The sequence below is a fragment of the Haliotis rubra genome, unplaced genomic scaffold (assembly GCF_003918875.1).
Source record: "Haliotis rubra isolate DU_JTF1 unplaced genomic scaffold, ASM391887v1 Scf528, whole genome shotgun sequence".
In the NCBI taxonomy this organism is placed as follows: Eukaryota; Metazoa; Mollusca; class Gastropoda; order Lepetellida; family Haliotidae; genus Haliotis; species Haliotis rubra.
This window is the reverse complement of record NW_025767222.1, coordinates 496243-517681: the sequence shown is the minus strand read 5'-3', so window position 1 is coordinate 517681 and position 21439 is coordinate 496243. Positions and strand designations below refer to the sequence as shown.

At 41.8% G+C, this 21439-nt stretch overlaps 2 protein-coding genes across 2 annotated transcripts in view; both read left to right on the top strand.

The window, feature by feature from the left end:
* Positions 1-15704, top strand: part of LOC124252873 (CD109 antigen-like) — a 43225-nt gene extending 27521 nt beyond the window's left edge. The window contains exons 21-36 of the mRNA XM_046686546.1: positions 401-502; positions 664-792; positions 3520-3658; positions 4354-4530; positions 4890-4971; positions 5103-5259; positions 6022-6096; positions 6332-6503; positions 7290-7504; positions 9397-9546; positions 10588-10650; positions 11063-11172; positions 11982-12129; positions 12532-12634; positions 14079-14164; positions 15573-15704. Of these exons, the coding sequence (XP_046542502.1) occupies positions 401-502; positions 664-792; positions 3520-3658; positions 4354-4530; positions 4890-4971; positions 5103-5259; positions 6022-6096; positions 6332-6503; positions 7290-7504; positions 9397-9546; positions 10588-10650; positions 11063-11172; positions 11982-12129; positions 12532-12634; positions 14079-14164; positions 15573-15584 (1920 nt within the window). The 3' untranslated portion in view covers positions 15585-15704. The remainder of the gene's footprint in view (positions 1-400; positions 503-663; positions 793-3519; positions 3659-4353; positions 4531-4889; positions 4972-5102; positions 5260-6021; positions 6097-6331; positions 6504-7289; positions 7505-9396; positions 9547-10587; positions 10651-11062; positions 11173-11981; positions 12130-12531; positions 12635-14078; positions 14165-15572) is intronic.
* Positions 15705-18034: 2330 nt separating this feature from the next.
* LOC124252880 (CD109 antigen-like) overlaps positions 18035-21439 on the top strand; it is a 40491-nt gene continuing 37086 nt past the window's right edge. Inside the window, 2 exon segments of the mRNA XM_046686555.1 lie at positions 18035-18054; positions 19993-20051. Coding sequence (XP_046542511.1) covers positions 20002-20051 — 50 coding nt within the window. The 5' untranslated portion in view covers positions 18035-18054; positions 19993-20001.

The window sequence follows — 21439 nt, the reverse complement described above, 5'->3', positions numbered from 1 at the left end:
TCCTAACATACTAGTCATCCTTTAAAGATGTGAAATTTTGCTAAAAAGCCCCAAAAGAACTACATGTGCATTAACAAATTTCATAAATGACGCTAATCAATTATTTTCGATGATTGATCGGTTGTAATGAACCAATCATCAATTATGAGATTTTAACCAATTCCCAACACTAACAGTGCACACGCTAGGCATTTGCCCGAGCGCCGCTTGAATATAGGTGTTCCATGCTAATCTATATATTATGGTTGTGCCGGTAGGGGCCCCAATATCCTTTAATGCTGTATCACATGACTCTTCTTCTACATTAAACTGCCAATGATGAAATACAAGCTACAGAACTTGAAATCTGTAGTGATTAATCTAGTTGCACATGCTCTACCATGCTCTGTCTTCATTACAGGCTGTTGTATCCCTCCCTCAATCTGAGGACTACTTGAATGTTGTCATTGATGCTAACGGCAATGAACAAACAGAATGTAAGAACCAAACCCAGACCGTGCGTGTAAGTACCAAACACAACTGGCACATATTACATTATTTTGTTACATCACCACTGTTTATTACCACTTTAAATACAAAAGTTTGAAATTAAATCAGATCTTGAACTTGATCAATGTTTGTTTTTCACAAAAAATGTTTATGTATAATTTCCTTTTTTTCAAGGTAAAGGCAAATGACGCCACAACAGTATATTTCCCCATCGTACCAGAGACCCTGGGTAAGATCGACCTGAAGGTCTCCGCCCGATCCACCCTCGCAGCTGATGCCGTCAAGCGACAGCTCCTGGTTGAGGTACTGCTGTAACTCTGCTATATCATACCAATAAAATATCATGTCACTACGTTAAACCCTTGAAGCACAATTATGATTATCCTGTTAAAACGTTGAACGTTTACACTGTAAAACATGTCACTGGAAGGTAACACATTACGGTGAAACTAGGCAAGTTTATGATGATTGCACCAGGACACAAATGTGTAGTATCTGTAAGTGTGTTATGGATACTGTTAACAATGACAATACCTAGGCCTGGGACCCCGCGACAGTTATCTTACTTATTGCCGTTCATGGAGACGGCCTGACACTTCCACTGACATGGCCATTATTGAATCAGTGAGGGGTCGTATGACCAGGACTCCTATCAACACGTCAGTTTGTTGGGTTCTTCTTGTTGTTTAACGCCATACTCAGCAACATTTCACCTATATTTCAGCAAAAGAAACGTCAGTTTGGAATTTTCCTTCGGCGAAACGGATAACTGTAAACTCATTTGATGTTTTGATTGTATATTTTTGACAACATCTCCAACTTTACCTGAGCAAAGACATTCCTTCCCAAACTCAGAATGGAACCCAGGAAATGGTCTCAAAAACGCAACTTGATCTCGGAGATGGTACGGTGTTCTCCGTGTTTTTCATGCAACTCATGCTGCACGTGCTGTTCACAAGGACCAGCCCTATAAAATGCACCCCAAACCTGGTTGAAACATTCATATTGCAACGTCAGCAGGATGCCGCGACTCACGACAGCTCAGAGGAATCAGGCGCTAGGAAGACTTGAAGCTGGCCACACTGCGCAAGCCGTTGCCAATCACTTCCAGGTCAACGTTCGGACCATCTACAGGCTGCAGCAACGTTTCCGGGCCACCAACACCACAAATGATCGCCCCCGTACTGGCAGAGACCAAGGGTGACCACAAGACGACAAGACCGCCATGTTGTGCGACAGCATGTACTGAATCCCTTCATGCAGGCACCTGAAACAGCACGCCAGACAGTGATGATACTGATCAGTACTGATACAGTACGCCGACGTCTTAACAGCGGGAACCTCCATTGCCGTAGACCTTGCCGTGGTCCCCACGTCATACCACATTTCGCACGTCACCGGAACAACATTTTCCAGCATGATAACGCCCGGGCCCATACTGCCAGAGCTACACGGGACTTCCTACAGCAGAACGGTGTCAACATTATGCAGTGACCAGCCCTTAGTCCTGATTTAAACCCAATTGAACATCTTTGGGATGAATTTCAGAGGAGACTGAATAATGTCATACCAAGGCCGAACACAGCCGATTTCAGACTCTTGACTTCAGTATCTAGTATGACCACCACGAGCGGCAATAACTGCAGCACAACGTCAATGCATGGAGTGCACCAATCGATTGATGAAGGCCATTGGCACCTTGAACCACACTCTGAGAAAGGCCTGGCGCAATAAAATTCGAATGGACTGCAAAATGTTTACGTAATGTCTTGAAATTGTCCTGAGTTATTCATTGATGTGTCAAGATATTGTACACAAAAAATGTGTTTGATCCGCTTATTATGTCCATTTCTGTAATGATTAGATTACAGTGCCTATCTAATCTTGAATTTGTACTGACGGGTTTTTTCCTGCTGAGTATATATGACAGTAAATTGTAAATATTCGAGTCTGGGCCAGACAATCCAATGATCAACATCATGAGCATCGATCTACGCAATTGGAATAAGATGACATACGGCAACCAAGTCAGCGAGCCTGACCACCCGATCCCGTTAGATGCTTCTTACACGCATATGCTGCTGAAGACCAATTCTATCCTTAAATCAAGACATCAGTCATGGACTGGCGCACATTCATTCATTGAATAACTTCAGTCAACACAGATTCTACACACAGATAACTGTTTACTGTGCCTCAGTACCACTCCTCACACAAAGTGACTAGGACAGGACGGGACAGGTTCTTCACCAAATTTGGAACTACAACGATCTAGGTCCCATTGTTCTGCTGAATTTAAAGCCCGCACTCCTTTGCCAGCTTTGACCTTATCTTTTTAAATTGTTCCAGCCTGACGCTTTATTCACATGTCCCGATACAACACCCTTGATTCATTCAAAGTTATATCATTCCATGGTATCATGTCTTCTTGATGGTAGTTTATAAGTTGGGAAGTACAATACTGAAATATTTATGGATAACAGCTTCCTATACTTTGTGAGTGAGACGATTCGATGCAGATTAATTTCAAATCTCCTGTCAAAATGTATTGTTAATAATAAATATGTCAGTGTTGTCTCATGTCTTGCCTCGTGATTGGAGAATTAGTGGTGATTCACCGTTAACTAATACCTTAAGAGTCCTATGCATTCTGTTGACCGTGATTAATGTTCTGTATATCTTGATTTATTAAGAAGCAGCGATAGCATTGACTCCATCACAAAATAACCGTTATTCTCAATAACAGATCTCTTATATGTTATGTTTCGTGGATGCATTTTTACCTTATAAGTTTCTGTGGACAGTGTTATACATTGCGTGCAACGATTCGATGTGCATTTAATGTGTAAACATAGATTATTAGTACACGATACTATCCACACATAGGCGTGTAAAGAGAAGAATTCTAAGGAAACCATTCTATAGAGCAATACTTCATGCTATCATGACATGTTTTCACTATCTTATTTCTCTCGGACAATTCCTAGATATCACGATGTTCCATGTATTCATAATACCATTTCTCTTCAGCCTGAAGGAACCCCCAAAGAGTACAGCGTCCCCATCCTGATCGACCTGAGACAGGCCACCAGCTTCTCTAAGACTGTCCCCATCACTCTGCCACAGAACGTCGTGTCCGGGTCACTGAAAGTCAGGGTCACCGCGATTGGTCAGTAATGAAATGCGTAAGAGGCGTCTAACGGGATCGGGTGGTCAGGATCGCTGACTTGCTTGACACATGTCATCGTATCCCAACTGCGTAGACCTATGCTCATTCTGGTCCTGACTCGATTATTTACAGACCGGCATCATATAGCTGGGATATTGCTGAGTGTGGCGTTAAACAACAGTCATGAAATGTAATGACACCGATAAATATCAGGTTTTATCTCCAAACTGTTCATGGTAAATAAAGGATCACGGCGGTGTTACTGTAACTGAAGGAATATATAAAGCCATGTGGTCGAATAACTCATACAAATAATACGTTGGCACTTTGTTAGATTCCTTTGGAAATATCGGTTCTTCAGTAGGTTATCCGAGCAAATATTAACTGACATTTTGTTTACCAAATCTGTAATATATCTGTTTTGTTCTCACTGAAGTAACCCGTGAAGATCCGGGTTAGAATTTATCTTCAGCAACCCATGCTTGTCCTAAGAGACGTAAAGCTGAAATATTGCGGAGTGTGGCGTAAGACTAAACTCACTCACTCTCACTGTGGTGTAGTTGTAATTTGACAAAATATCGTGGAATGATTGGAAGCGTTTTTAGGGCAATATTTACAATTTTTTAGCAATCTAATGAGATAGCGCTGCTGTTTTGTCCAACTCAAATATATCTGACCCTGTCATCACCGACTAGGTGACCTTATGGGTCCAACAATAAATGGGCTAGACAGGCTTCTGCGCATGCCTACCGGATGTGGTGAACAAACAATCCTGAGTTTGGCCCCGGATGTGTTCATCACTAACTACCTGACAGCAACCAATCAGCTGACGAGAGACATAGAAGACAAGGCAATCAAGTACATGGAATCTGGTATGATTGTATGCTTTCGATATTTGCCATTTGCCTAAGCCAAGTATATGTGTGGTTTTGTATTAATTTGATTCTAACTCCAGTCTATTCCTAACATTCACCTAGAAGTTCCCATAGAAACGTCCGTTGATCCGCTGTGATCATCTGGCAAAGTTTCAAGCTTCAATAAACATCGTAGCGCTATCGTGGATCGGGGTCCAGATTATAGAGAAATAGTACCTTTTCGAATTCTCTGAAGTAATGGATAGCAATAAAGATGATCGGGGGAAATGCCATCACGTCCAAATTCCATAAACTCCCTTGGCATTACGGCATTTCAACGTTTACTATGAACTTACATGACCACCAATGCCTTCCAGGATACCAGAATGAGCTGAAGTACCAGCACGCTGACGGTTCTTTCAGTGCATTCGGTGGTAGGGATCCATCTGGAAGCATGTGGTAAGAAAATATTACCTCTGATTTAATTTTATAGTAATATATATTCATTTGTTAAGCATTATTATTTCATTGTTTTGTAGCATTGTTGGCTTCAGTTCGGAAGTTAAGTTGTGTCTGGTGTCTGCTGCCAGGTTGTCAGCGTTCGTGGTGAAGACGTTCCACCAGGCTAGACCATACATCCTCATCGACAATGATATCATTACCCGAGCCATCAACTGGATGATTTCGAAACAGAACGCCGACGGCTCCTTCCCTGAACCTGGTCGTGTCATCCACACAGCCATGACAGTGAGTGAAGACTCAGATTGTATTGTTATAATGATGTACTGATCTTGTACAAACCCAAGGGAATGACCCTATGCACATAATATCATTTTGCTATCAATAATCGACAATGCAATTACAGCCAATCAGCAGTAACAAGTGAAAGACCTGCTACCGCTTAGCAACTGTCAGTTAGGTTTGTTGTTCATAATCATGACAGCCTTTTTCAAACTCTTGTTAATGAGATATCTCATGAACTGTTGTACCAAATGTCTTCACATTTGCTGACAGCCTACATTGGGGCATTACGCAGACACCAATCGATTTGGGTGACCCTGACCTATTCGTCAAGGTCACCACGACACTTTGTCCGCTTTTCAAACTTATCTCATAAAACATTGCGCCCATTGTTTTCAGTTATGTTGTCAACATACATTGGGTGATTATGTAGATTATATAGATATTCCTTTCTTTAGCGGCGGGGGACTTTGCCATATCAGTGGCAAACACTTGTTTGACATATATTTTGAGCAAAAGTAAATATTCTCGCCCATGAGTCAACAAAAAAAATGTTATTTCTTCATCCTTAGCATATATTCATGATAACTGCATGTTGAATTTTGTCAAATCTTTGTCAGAAACTGGCCACAGGGCGGAGAGTTTCTGGACTTTAGAATAATATTGTGACGTGTTATGTGTATATTGTGGTCATTTACAAAAATATCTTTAAACATTTTTTACGTTAAAACCGACACTAATCTTATTATGACCGTCATTTCTTTCAAGGGAGGATCAAGCAAAGGTGCTACATTGACGGCATACGTCCTCATCTCCCTTCTCGAGAACATCAACCTCACTGAGGTACACGAACCTTTATATGAAGAAAATGGTTGTAAAGCTTCGACTCTTGTCAAAAGCAAATATGTGTATATGTCTTTATTACTGACAAACAAAAGCAACACGTTGTACGGGCTCTAAACGTTCAGTTGAACTTGTTCTCATATTTCATGAACCCATAATTCAACATTAATAACAATAATTCCTTTGCGATGGTTCTTGAAATCAGGGTCTCTTAATGTGCTTGTAATTTCAACAGAGTGTCCAACTGCGGATAAACGCGGCCACGGCCAAGGCAGTTCGATTCCTGGGGAATCAGGCTCCGACCGATGTCTACTCTCTGGCAATCATCACCTATGCTCTGCAACTTGCTGGCAGCACCAAGGCCGACACTTCCTTCGCCACATTAAACTCTTTTGCTATTGTGAAAGGTCGGCATCAATGTTCTTACTCAGACTGTTTATATATTTATCAGTAGATCCGTAGTCCTAAAGCTTCCACACACACACACCCCACACCCGACGAGGTATATCAAGGTCATGTTTGGTCGACGGTATCTGAGAAAATACCCTGGACAACATTTTCAAAGTTAGCAGATGTATTCATATGAGTAAGAATGTAATTCATGTCAACACTTTGAACTAAAAAGGTCCTTGAGTCGCAAGGATACGTTCTAATACTTGACTGACTGACTGAGTTTAGTTTTACGCCGCTTTTAGCAATATTCCAGCAATATCACGGCGGGGGACACCAGAAATAGGCTTAACACATTGTGCCCATGTGGGGAATCGAACCCGGGTCTTCGGCGTGAGGAGCCAACGCTTTAACCACTAGGCTACCCCACCGCCCCTTTCATACTTGAATATATATTTGATCAGTGCTGATTTTCTCACCGTATGTCAAAAGAGTATACACCTATCTCATAAACAATTCATCGTTGGTCACGGATGTTCCCTAGACTAACATCTAGTCTCTGAAATGAACATATTTTACAGAAACCGGTTTCTAAATTATGTGTATGAAATGCAATACAAAGAAGCACAAAAAGCAGACTTTCTTCATTTTCAGAAACTTTGGTAATCTATACTTGCAACACATTCCAGACTTGTATGGGCTTCATTGGGTATGTTAATGCCAGGGCCCGTATGGGAGATAAGTATGTTCACATGCGTTGCACTTTCTTTTGAATTTGAAACATTGGCCACCTACGTTTCCAGATGGATTTAAGTATTGGCACCGAACAGAGGTCAAGACAACACAGTCCACCCACAGTTACTGGAAACCTCCATCAGCCAAGAAGGCCATCGACATCGAGATGACGGCATACGCTCTGCTGATATACGGCGAGAAAAACGATTACACCGGTGGCCTGAACATCATGAAGTGGTTGGCGTCCCAGCGTAACCCCTACGGCGGATTTTCCTCCACCCAGGTTAGTGTTATACCTACACAATCATGAAGTAAACACAGGCTCTTGTATATATATCGCCATGATTCAATACCGAAAGTAAAAAGTAACTTTACGCGTGATGGAAAGCACCAATCATCTCCCCTTCTATATCTAAGGAAAAGGAGAGTCCAAACGATTCTTCAACTGCGTGGGTCAGAATATAATTACAGTACCTTCCAGAGCTATATGGACCTGTGTTGTATCCTTCATCACGCTGCTACAGAGCTACGTTATATCCTTCATCACGCTGGTACAGAGCTACGTTATATCGTTAATCACGCTGGTTCAGAGCTACGTTATATCCTTCATCACGTTGGTACAGAGCTACGTTATATCCTTAATCACGCTGGTAGAGAGCTGCGTTATATCCTTAATCACGCTGGTACAGAGCTACGTTATATCCTTCATCACACTGTTACAGAGCTATGTTATTTCCTTAATCACACTGGTACAGAGCTACGTTATATCCTTCATCACGCTGGTACAGAGCTACGTTATTTCCTTAATCACGCTGGTACAGAGCTACGTTATTTCCTTAATCACGCTGGTGCAGAGCTATGTTATTTCCTTAATCACACTGGTACAGAGCTACGTTATATCCTTAATCATGCTGGTGCAGAGCTACGTTATATCCTTCATCACACTGTTACAGAGCTATGTTATATCCTTAATCATGCTGTTACAGAGCTACGTTATATCCTTCATCACGCTGGTACAGAGCTATGTTATATCCTTCATCACACTCTTACAGAGCTACGTAATATTCTTCATCAAACTGGTACAGGGCTATATTATATTCTTAATCCCACTGTTACAGAGTTACTTTATAGTCTTCATCAAACTGTCACAGAGCTATGGTAGATCCTTCATCACACAATTACAGAGCTATGTTATATCCTCCATCACACTATTACAGAGCTATGTTATATCCTTCATCACGCTGGTTCAGAGCTATGTTATATCCATCACACTTTTACAGGGCTATGTTGTACCCTTCACGCTGGTACAGAGCTATGTTATATCCTTCATCACGCTGGTTCAGAGCTATGTTATATCCTTCATGACAGTGTTACAGAGCTATGTTAAAGCCTTCATCATACTGTTACAGAGCTATGTTATATCCTTCATCACACTGGTACAGAGCTATGTTATATCCTTCATCACACTGTTTCAGATCTATGTTATATCTTTCATCACACTGTTACAGAGCTATGTTACAGCCTTCATCATACTGTTACAGAGCTATGTTAAAGCTTTCATCATACTGTTACAGAGCTATGTTATATCCTTCATCATGCTATTACAGAGCTATGTTATATCATTCATCACACTATTGCAGAACTATGTTATATCCTTCATCACGCTGGTACAGAGCTGTTATATCCTTCATCACGCTGGTTCAGAGCTATGTTATATCCTTCATCACACTTTTACAGGGCTATGTTGTATCGTTCACGCTGGTACAGAGCTATGTTATATCCTTCATCACGCTGGTTCAGAGCTATGTTATATCCTTCATCACACTGTTACAGAGCTATGTTAAAGCCTTCATCATACTGTTACAGAACTTTGTTATATCCTTCATCACACTGTTACAGAGCTATGTTATATCTTTCATCACACTATTACAGAGCTATGTTATATCCTTCATCATACTATTACAGAGCTATGTTATATCCTTCGTCACGCTGGTACAGAGCTATGTTATATCCTTCATGACAGTGTTACAGAGCTATGTTAAAGCCTTCATCATACTGTTACAGAGCTATGTTATATCCTTCATCACACTGTTACAGAGCTATGTTATATCCTTCATCACACTATTACAGAGCTATGTTATATCCTTCATCACACTGGTGTGTCATGTTTTCCAGGACACGGTGCTAGCCCTGCAGGCTCTGTCTGAATTCGACAAGATGGCGTACTCCAAGAACTTCGACATCCAGGTGACTGTGAACAGTGGCAGCTTCAGCCATCAGTTCTCCGTCAACCAGAACAACAGCCTCGTGCTCCAGAGTGTCGAGGTGAGTCCCCTCCAATTCTCGTCCTTCAGTAATTAAACACTGACACGCACAAACATGTCATTCTGAACCCTGGGACCAATTATCCACGTGTGGAGCAGTTCTGGGTGCCGTTGTACAAAGCAACCATAGCGCTTCAACAGTCGTACGTCTATGTTAAGGGATGAGACTTACGATCACTTTGTACAACAGCATCCCTAACTATATCCAGCACTTTAGTCTAACTAAACTTAGGCTCAGTATTATTCATGACGCTGCTATACTGAGTCTAACAAACCCTTGTAGAAGGTTGCGTCAGCTAACCTTTTGAACTGACCAATCAGAACATAGCCTACCAAATCGCGAATGTTAACATTCGCACATACCGTTTGAACTTTTACCTCGAAAACGTTTGTACTCGAACGATTCCGAATGCTATTTTCCGCACGATCGCTTCCAAGTGATACACATGGAGGACGCCATTATTCACAACAGTGAGTAAACAGTTGCTGAAAATAGCGTTCTTCTCAATATTCCAGGATGTCATCTTGCGGAAATATAGGCTAATAGTAAGCATGTCATCAGAAGCCCCTAAGCGTATATACTGCAGGTCAAATATCTGTGTTTTTTGTGGATTTTCGTTTGTCAGCGACGGGGGAAGAGAAAGTCCCGCCAAACCCTAAAATAGTAGCTGTTGTCTGATTGGTTAAATAGTTCGGCCGTCTCGCGTTTGATTGGACGGTCATAGGTCGCTCAAAGGTTAGCTGACGCGAACTTCTACTGGAGTTTGTTAGACTAATATAGCAGTGTAACGAATACTACTGAACCTAAGTTTACTTACACTGCACTTTCAAAGATTCTAAAATAATGCTAAATACTATGAAATCTCGTTAAGTCCTTTCTCTTCCATATGCACTCGTCCTGATTTATGAACTGTGGACAACAAATAATGGGAGGGATTCTTTGTAAATTATTATCGCTGCTAGGTGTGTCCGGACGTATTGCTTTTCAACCTGTCTGTGTAAGATATTTCACAGATAAATATTCACGATTTCGTATCTACAGCTACCATCTGACCCATGCAGCATCAGTGTACAGGCTAACGGGGCCGGCATCGCCCTTGTTGAGGTGAGTATGTATAATACTAACATGCAAACGTGAGTGAGAAGATTTTTATGCCGCTTTGGCAATATTCCAACAGTACCAAATAAGGGGAACACTTGCAAAGGGTTTCATTAATTGTAGGCATATGAGTAAACTAACCCGGGCTTTCCGCGAGGAACCGACGCAATATGTTTTCAACACGTGGATTAACACTGTGATTCATAAGGTACAGGGTTACATCCTTGCTACTTAACTGGGCGTGATCGGGCATTCTGTACATTGTCATAATGTTTAAATATAAATATTCCATTTCGAAATGACATCATTTTCATTTGTATTATAGATAGTTGAGATACGTCTATGTGTATAATCAGCTGTGTGTTCAGCTAACCCGATAGCATATTAAGATGAGTGTATCCTCCTTTTTGTCGTTCAGGTCGCTGTGTTCTTCAACGTTGAGGCTGAGGTGGAGGAGCCAACATTTGATGTGACTGTCAGGCTGCTGGAGGAGGACATCAACGCCATCTCAATCCAGACTTGCACCAAGTGAGTGGAACAACCATCATACCCAATACAGTCAAACATAACACTTGCATATCATTCCACATCACACTCAACTCTGTCGGCAACTACCCGTGAGTAGCACATTTTCAGAAGCTAAAGGACAGCCTGTATCCAAGACTCATGACCAACAGTGGAAACATTAAGATGAACGACCATTTGTGAGATGTCTTTATATCCAACTGTATGACCAGTATGTATTGCACAGGGATTTGTTACTGCAATGGAGGAACACAGATTGATCCGTACATAGTGGTGTTATGCTACCGTTACTTGTTTAAAACCTGATTTCGCAATCACTGTCTTGTATACACCTGATGAAGTCGTCTTCCCGGCCAGTATCAAGACATCTTTGGGAGATGTTTTTGTGGATCATGTCACAGGTGACCCAGCTCACACATTAGTCCACTTGTCTTATGCAAGTATTTTACTAAATAATACAAGACAAATCTTATGGATAACAACTCCGTTGATCCAACTGAAGAAAGGACAAGAACTAGCCCAGAAACGTCGTAACAAATAACGAAGTTGTTTTCCACAAGATTTGTCTTGTATTATTACACCAACTTCTAAATGCCTTTGAATAATTTTACCAGTTTTGTCATCTTCTAGTGAAACCTTAAAGTCTACGTTGTCGTGGACACGTTTGACAATGCCATGCAGTTTGTAAAATGCTGAACACTCTTCTTCAAGACCAACTGAAGCATGGATGGGACCATACACTTGATCGTGTTTAAAGTGAGATAGCATCATGAATTGTCCTTTTATACATTAGCAAGACGTTGCTTCCCCAGATGGTTGTTAAATGGCACCAGTGGCATGGCCATCCAAGAACTCGGAGTACCCTCCGGCTTCGATGCAGACCTTGACACACTTACCAAACTTCCGACCTTGAAGAGAGTCGAGACTCCCAACAAGAAGGTGGTTCTGTATTTTGATGAGGTGAGATGTTATGCGTCACCATTGTTTCTCGTGGATTTAAAACAGAGTACAGGATGAGTTGTAGTTAAATAAATATATTATGTATAAACTCCCGACAATTGATTTCCTAACGGCCCATTTGCTGTGTTTTTCTTTCCCACCAAAGACAACGCGTAGAACAATATTTATATAAAACAACTACCAAAATGAACGCAAAGCCTGTGTCTGAAAGTCTCTGTAAATATGGTTGGAACACATTACAGTGAACCTTTTGACAGTTACGATCAAGATGTGAAATAATGTAAATTAATATTATTATATTATATATGATTATATTGTAACACTTTCCTTTGTGGAACAGAGCTTAACCCTATACAAGATCCTACTGTTTGTGTTACTAACCCGACTCTGTCAATGTCACAGATCGGGACCACGCCCGTGTGTCTGTCCGTCGCCCTCCAGAGAACAGGTCTCGTAGCCAAGTCACAGCCCGTCCCAGTCAGAGTCTACGACTACTATGAGCCTAGTAAGGGGCCGTTCATAATTTATAGCTCGGGGGGTGATGATTATTTTCATGGAAAGGCATGTACAAAATTAATGACCCCACACCCACACACACACACACACACACCCACACCCACCCCAATTATTAAATCATAATCTTTCTTAATTCTCCGTACAAAATGCTGACTCCCCTGTACATGTGTACAAAATTAATGCCCCCTACATCTCCAGAACAAAATGAGTACACCCCACCCCGACCCCCTTTAAAATCATCATCATTCTCTTCCCGCCTGGTTGCTTGATAACGTCCCTTGGTCGTGCTTGGACTTCCATGTACGTCCCTTGGTCGTGCTTGGACGTCCCTTGTTGGTCGTGCTTGGAATTCCACGTACGTCCCTTGATCGTACTAGGAATTCCATGTACGTCCCTTGGTCGTGCTAGGACTTGCTTGATAACGTCCCTTGGTCGTGCTAGGACTTCCATGGACGTCCCTTGGTCGTGCTAGGACTTGCTTGATAACGTCCCTTAGTCGTGCTAGGACTTCCATGTACGTCCCTTGGTTGTGCTTGGACTTCCATGTACGTCCCTTGGTTGTGCTAGGAATTCCATGTACGTCCCTTGGTCGTGCTAGGAATTCCATGTACGTCCCTTGGTCGGGCTTCGAATTCCATGTACGTCCCTTGGTCGTGCTAGGAATTCCATGTACGTCCCTTGGTCGTGCTAGGAATTCCATGTACGTCCCTTGGTTGTGCTTGGACTTCCATGTACGTCCCTTGGTTGTGCTTGGACTTCCATGTACGTCCCTTGGTCGGGCTTGGACTTCCATGTACGTCCCTTGGTTGTGCTAGGAATTCCATGTACGTCCCTTGGTCGTGCTTGGAATTCCATGTACGTCCCTTGGTCGGGCTTCGACTTCCATGTACGTCCCTTGGTCGTGCTAGGACGTCCATGTATGTCCCTTGGTCGTGCTAGGACTTGCTTGATAACGTCCCTTGGTCGTGCTAGGACTTCCATGTACGTCCCTTGGTCGTGCTAGGACGTCCATGTACGTCCCATGTTCGTCCCTTGGTCGTGCTAGGACTTGCTTGATAACGTACTTTGGTCTTGTTGGGACTTGCTTGATATCGTCCCTTGCTCGTGCTAGGGCCCGATGAACATGATTTCCAGTCACAGGATTGAAGTCGAATATGAATCGTGATCTGTCAGCAGCATACACCCGGTCATCAATTATGAACGTCATTTTTCACTCATTTTGTTCACATGCCATGATACAAATCATATTCAGTTAAGGCGTTACAAGCACACCCAACCAGTCATCTTGAGTAGTACACAGAGAGTTAACTGCAGTATAGTGTGTAATAAACTGTACAGTGCCTATTTAAGCATTCTGCAAATTGACTATGTTGCATGTTATACAACAAAATCCTAGTTACCAGTCAATAGAATGTTTTCGTTTCGCTTTTCAGCCAATCAGGTGACAGCATTCTACCAGTCCCAGCTCCTCAAGAATTCCAGCATCTGCAGCGTGTGTGTGGAGTGTGAACACTGCCAGGTGAGTTCTCATTTGATGTCAGCAACTCAAGCTGAAATCATTGAATGATGGTTGGTTGGTTGTTGACCGCCTGGGTGTTTAACACCGCACTCAGCAATATCCCAGCTATATGGCGGCGGTCTGTAAATAATCGAGTCTGGACCAGACAGCCCAGTGATCAACATAATGAGCATCGTTCTACGCAAGTGGGATACGATGACACGTGTCAATCAAGTCAGCGAGCCTGACCATCTGATTCCGTTAGTCGCCTTTTAAGACAAGCATGGGTTGCTGAAGACCAATTATAACCCGGATCTTCACAGGTTTGCGGAGGTTCAATGAGTGAGTGAGTGAGTGGGTGATTATGGTTTTACGCCACTTTTAGCAATATTTCAGCAATATCACAACGCGGGACACGAGAAATGGGACTTGAAACAGGTTTTCGGCGTGACGAGCGAACGCTTTAACAACTAAGCTACCTCACCGCCCCTGAACGAAGTAGTATCACAGCTACCATTGATAATTCATGGGTTGACCTTGACCTACAAAACTAGGCTTCCAGACGACCCCCACTTAATAATCACAAGGGTCCTTACAAGCAATATGCGGGTCCTATACAGTACTGAAATGGTAAAGTGTACTATAAAGTCCCTGTAACCAAAATAGTTACAAAAGTTTACACTCTTATTAAGCAAGTGATAACAATATTTATCTCCTCACATATGAATTTCGTTTTCTGATTTGCTGAGCGCTCTTCTATTATTTTCAATGTAACCCGTTTACAAGCGAGTAACATTTTCTATGCACCCCGCTGTAAATGCCGAATATAGAAGATGTTGATCCATGTGTTGTTACCCTTCCTTAGGGCAAATATATACCGCGGTGTATCACAGGAAGCCTTACCTTCACATGGTTCCTTAATTGTTCCTATCAGTAAAGTTGACGTCGTTGATTAATAGTGGCAGTTCAAAATGTGTTCACATTTGTTCATGTTATCTTCCACACAAGATGTGTGTGAATAATTGTAAGACAATGTGTGTAGCACGTGTGACGTGTTTGACTTCATGGGGGACATTTGGCCTCGACTGCTTGATGTGTGAATGGTTGCCCGAAAGTACGGTGACTATGTGTCCCAGTCCACCCAGCTGTGAATGGGTGCCTCGTTATGATGGGAAAGCCACATTAACTTGGTGCGCCTAGTGGCTGCACGAGATGAATGATCCCCAGAGAGTTGTGATTGAAAATACGATGTGCCGTTGAGATTGACATCCAATGATCGAGGGAAAGAACAAAGCGCTTTGAGCATGCAAGTAGATGGGATGGACTATAGGGCTATATATGCCCATATAATAATATAATCATAATAATAATAATAATGATGACAGAAACCGTCTCAGCTGTATGACAACTTTGGCGTCTGTATTTCTAGGAGAGCCGGTGATGAAGACACTGATCCCAGACCATCCCAACACAGAGCAGATCAAGTCATTTTCTGAAAGATCAAGAGTAAAGAATAACTTATGTTTCACCTTGATCTAATAAAACTTTGCAGTTCAACATACTCTTTGTTTGTATTGATTTTGTTACGCCATCGATATATCGTTTTGCAACACATTAATGTCTCTGTTCAAATATTTCTTCTGTAGCTACCGAAGCACAACTGATTAGTGAGGTTTTAGTCTTCAGGAGAAACATCGACCCAGTTTAATTTAAGAAAAAGGATATAATGCCAAAGAATAACCCTCTGAAAACACATTCCCAAGATCCACGATATTTCAAGTTGATCGTGAAACGCCTTTGAATAGAAAAGTTGTCATAGAATAGAAGCGACAGAACCCTTTTCACATTCATAAGAAATTTCAACAAACCTGCCCATCAACATAAGAATTCTCTGCGTGATTGTTATGGAAGACGAAGGGAACAATGTCTGTCTGTTCACAACACAATGTTGCAGTTGATAGGTTGACATATACTTGTCCGTATGACACTAAACATGCACACGATAATACAAACTGATGAATGTATGTTAATGGTCAGTCATTACAACTGTCAACAAAGAAGGTTCGAGTTAAAACTGAGATATCTATCAATCTTTATTCATACTGAAGGCCACATATCCATAGTATACAAGAACATAGTACACAATATCATAGAAAAGAATTATATAGTCACATCACAATACGTCATATCACATCAAAGTGTACCACATCATATAACATCGCATTACACATCATATCATAACACACCATATTACATCATATCATACCATGTATCATATCATATCATATCGCACCACATCATACCATACCATATCAAATAACAATATAAGTACACACATTCTATGAATTATTATGCTTATATCTTAGAGACAATGTATGATACATAAATATTGACAACTTACGGATAAGAACATTGTCATCAGTACTCATTAACAAAGAAAATTTCACCCTATCGGGATATACAGAATAATATGTTGGGACATTTTTTTTCTTAACTCACAATAGAATTTGGCAAATTAAGAGGAAGTGATATTCATCTTCTACACAATTAAGATCACAAAATGTCCAAATTCTATCTTCTCTCTCTATTTTATGATATCTCCCTGTTTCGATTGCCAAGTCATGTGAGGAACACCTAAACCGAGCAAATGCCTTCGGAAATTTCTTGATATTTAGTGAAAACAGATAACTCCTTCTGTATATATGGGATTTAAACATTCTATAATAGAAACTGAGATATATGAACAGTATCTTAGCTTACTCAGACGTTTACCCGTTTGTCACAGCTACTGATCTGGGTCCCGATCCACAAAGCGTTCGTAACGTTACGACCTGTCGTAACTCTAAAGTTTATCATAGGCTTACGAATGATATAGCGAAACGAACGCTTTGCAGATCGGTACCCTGGTGAACAAGAACGAATGTTTATTGATAGACAACGTATTTACTGCTATGAATGGATGCGACGTGTTGGTGTAAATCGTTCCTGTATATCATACCAGCTAGCGTCCGCTCAGAGAGCGGAAGGTCGCGGGTTCGATCTCCGACCGCGTCATACCAAAAAGACGTTAAAAATGTCTAAATAGTTCGGTCGTTATTTGATACTGTACTTCTTGAAATTCTTGTGCCTATAGTTTAGAAGGCTCGGTCTTGATTAGCTAAAAAGGTTTGTCTAAATCAGGGATAGGACTGTCAGATCTCATACTGATAGCCAGCACACAGAGACAATCTCTCATATTAGTGAGTGAGTGATTGAGTTTAGTTTTAAGCCGCTTTTAGCAATGCTCCAGTTATGGGCTTCACATATTGTACCCATGTGGGGATCGAACCTGGGCCTTCGGCGTGACGAGCGAACGCTATAACCACTAAGCTACCCCACCGCGCCACATCTCATACTAATTAGATTGGCAGGGTCTATCATATCTATTAGTAATACTTGGATACGTCTGATATGACGCCGTCTGAGATAGTTCCCCGTTGGGATTCCGAGTTTTAATCGCTAACCTGAGGTGGTCGATAACTATATATCATAATCAGTAACTCAAAGGGAGGCAACTCAGGTTTAACAGACAATTCGCCTTTTCCAGTTGATATTTTGAGTTATGCTACTTGACCAAATAGCCCCAAATTAGGTTTTCCCTCTCTACGATTAACATTCACACGTTTACGGTGAAAAACTAGGTACCTCAAAATATCCAGCCAATGCACAGCTAAGGTTTTCAACGAGGAAACTCGGGAATATTTACTATTGTAGATCCGGGTTTGTTTAAATGTCATCCAAGTGCACGACTACCTCCATGGAATAGATTAACAGCACCTGCCATGTTGGAGTGGTAATTGGTTGAACTGTGGACATACTATATAAGAAACAATCGCTTTGCCGAGGACGTGTTGAGGGGCTGACTTGTCAAGGTGAGAACGTTGATATTTGTCTAATACGGTGATTTCTTCATATTTTCATGAATCCCACGCCTTTTTAACTTACGTCAACTATTCTTTAAACGTTCAAACTTAGCACCATTCTTAAATGTGGTGGTGTGTGATCATAGAGCCTAGGTCACCAGTTTAAGTTAAGCAATGTCTGTCACTGAGAGTCATTGTATGGGTGACCGTGTGCGGCACCTTGACGCTTGGAAGTTTCTAGGACTTCTGTCCGCACCAACAACGAAGCACAGATGTGGTTTGACCTTATAATTAGGCAAGAGAGGCTGTTGAAAAATGACTCTGTTCACTCAGCAGAAAATGGGTACCCGTTGGGATAAGTTATATGACTATTAACCTCCTAGAGCCTCAGAGGCAGTTTGGGTTATCCCGGATAAGGATGTCTTTTATGTTGTATGCGCTTACAGCATGTGCCTGCGGCGTGGATAAGTGGCCTTATTATTATCATCATTATTATCATATGTATTTGACCTGACATGCTCGTCACGATATGGCTGAAATATTGCCAAAGCGACGGTAAATATTAACTCACTCACTCACTCACTCACTCACCTGACATAAACTGGCCTTGGTTATAAACTTTGATAATGGCCATCGTTTTTACTATTTTATCAGGCGTTACCGGGATACATTATAAGCCCCGAGGGACCAGTGAACAACGTATTTATCTTACCGAACACCTCATTAATTTTGAATTGTTTGAAGCACAGGTACAAATCATTTTGTAGCCATCGCTAGATTTTGCTGACAAGCAAAACAGATTTAGAGTTATCTCCCTTCTATCGATTTGCATTCGCAAAACATCGGTAATTTCCGTACATCATACGTGATTCAATGTTATTCGAGACAAAGAATTACTACCACAAAGTACCAAATGAGTTGCCATTGACAGCGGGGTACATTGAAATGTTACTCGCTTGTGAGCGGGGTACATTGAAAATAATAGTAGAGCACTCAGCCAATCAGAAAGCGACATTTATGTGTGAGGTAAGATAAATTATCTTGTTTCAGATCTGTTAACTTAATGTCTAAGTATTCATCAAAACTATTTTCACAAAGCTGAGAGAACTATGAAATGATACGGCCTTAAAGTAGACCATGTTGCAGTTTCATAAGCAATAAACTGGTTTTGTTTGCCTAGTTGTTGTTGTAACACGACTAGACTAGCACAACTGACTCTTTCGAAAAATTACGAAAATGGTTTTGTCGCTTTTGGTTTCTTTTTAAATCAGAAGTAAGAATATACACGTTTTAAACATTGTGTATTTGATACATAAAACTTTACTACCACTCCTTTATGACCCCGTGAAGATCCGGGTTAGAATTGATCTTCAGCAACCCATGCTTGTCGTAAGAGGCGACTAACGGGATCGGGTGGTCAGGCTCGCTGACTTGGTTGACACATTTCATCGTAGACTGGGTAGGCTGATGCTCATTATGCTGACCACTGGACTTGCGGCGTTAAACAAGGAATAGACAGACACAACTACTACAAGTTTACATGAAGATTGTCAATCATACTGACACCAACATATCTAAAGGCGTCTCTGAAAAAAAAGGAGAATTTATTTCATGCATTAGAAAAACATCGAACTACTTGATAACATGGTGTCGACGTCATAGTCTCAACTGTCACTTCACCTGATGAAGGGATCTGTAATGGTCCCGAAACGTTGTGTGGGAAAGAATAAAGAAGCTTAAATCCATAAAAATATCTTGGACATACTTGATACTTCTTCCCAGTTTCCCAATTAGGTGATTTGGGTTCAACTGTTATATTTTTTCATGCAATCGGTTTGTGTTGATGTGTTTATAAACTTCAGTATTATCAAAAAGTAGTTTGCACATATTGGGAACAAAATGTCCAGAATCTTATGTTTGAAGCAGATATTTTGTTTAATTCTTCAGTTCGCCACGATGCTACAGCTCTTTCTGTTAGCGCTCTTGGGGGTTGCGTCCGCAAAGGAGTAAGTACACATTTTATCTTGTAGTGGTGGAGGGCTGCGGTTTGTATACTTTGCGACCCGTGAAGATCCAAGTTAGAATTGATCTTTAGCAACCCTTGCATGCCGTAAGAGGCGGCGAACGGGATCGGGTGGTCAGGTTCGCTGACTTGGTGGACACATGTCATCAGTTCCCAATGGCGTAGATCGATGTCATGCTGTAGATCACTGGATTATCTGGTAGGGAGACGATTATTTACAGACCACCGCCAAATAGTAAGAAAATTGCTGAGTGCGGCGTAAAACTAAACTCACTCACACTCAATTTTTTTAATACGAAATTTATATAGTGCACATCTCCAGGCAACTAGTGCTTGCTCAAGGCGGTGGGTTTTTTCCCTCGATCATTGAATGTCAATCTCAACGGCACATCGTATTATCAATCTCAACTCCCTGGGGAGTATACAACTCTTGCAGCCACAAGGCGCACCGAGTTATTGTGGTTTTCCCATCCTTACGAGGTACCCATTCACAGGTGGGTGGACTGGGATACATAGTCACAGTACTTTGTCCAAGTTCACTGCACGTTGCTGTACCCGCAACTAGGTGTTTGCACGTATTCATGTGGCCACCATCTGGTCATATACCAACGGATTCGTGGGTTCTTTTAAGTGCACAGGGTTGTGTACTGTACACTAGGGGTTGTGACAACACTGAAAGAGTCTGCACACAAAGTTGACTCCAAGGTTTTCACAGCCAGTCACAGGTGGGCTCGATCCTGACACCTCAACCTCGCTGGATCACTAGCCTGGCGCCTTAGCCAGCTGGCCCACCGCGCCCCCAATTTGTATACTTTGTTATGTTTGATTTCGAACGCTTAGTCCCATTGAGCAAGCGAGTTAGTGAATAGGGTTTTACACCGCTTTCAGCAATATTCCAGCAATATCACGGCGGGAGACATCAAAATAGGTTTCACACATTGTACCTATGTGGGGAAACAAACCTGGGACGAACAAACGCTTTAAGTACCAGGCAACCCAACTGCCACCGTAATGCAAGGCAAATACAGCAATGCACTTAATGCTTTCAAGTTCAAGCAAACAAACTGCTGAGGGGCATGCATGACATACGTGCATATTGACCTATCGCAATGGCACGCGGACGTGATGTATTGAAAAAAGGGCAGCATTTTGAAACACTCCGCTGTTCCCTCTGTACATAACACTTCACCCCTCCGTACACCCATTATCACCCTCCGTACACCCCACTATCACCCTCCGTACACCCCACTAACATCCTCCGTACACCCCACTAACACCCTCCGTACACCCCACACCTCACTATCACCCTCCATACACCCCACTCTCACCCTCCGTACACCCATTATCACCCTCCATACACCCCACTATCAC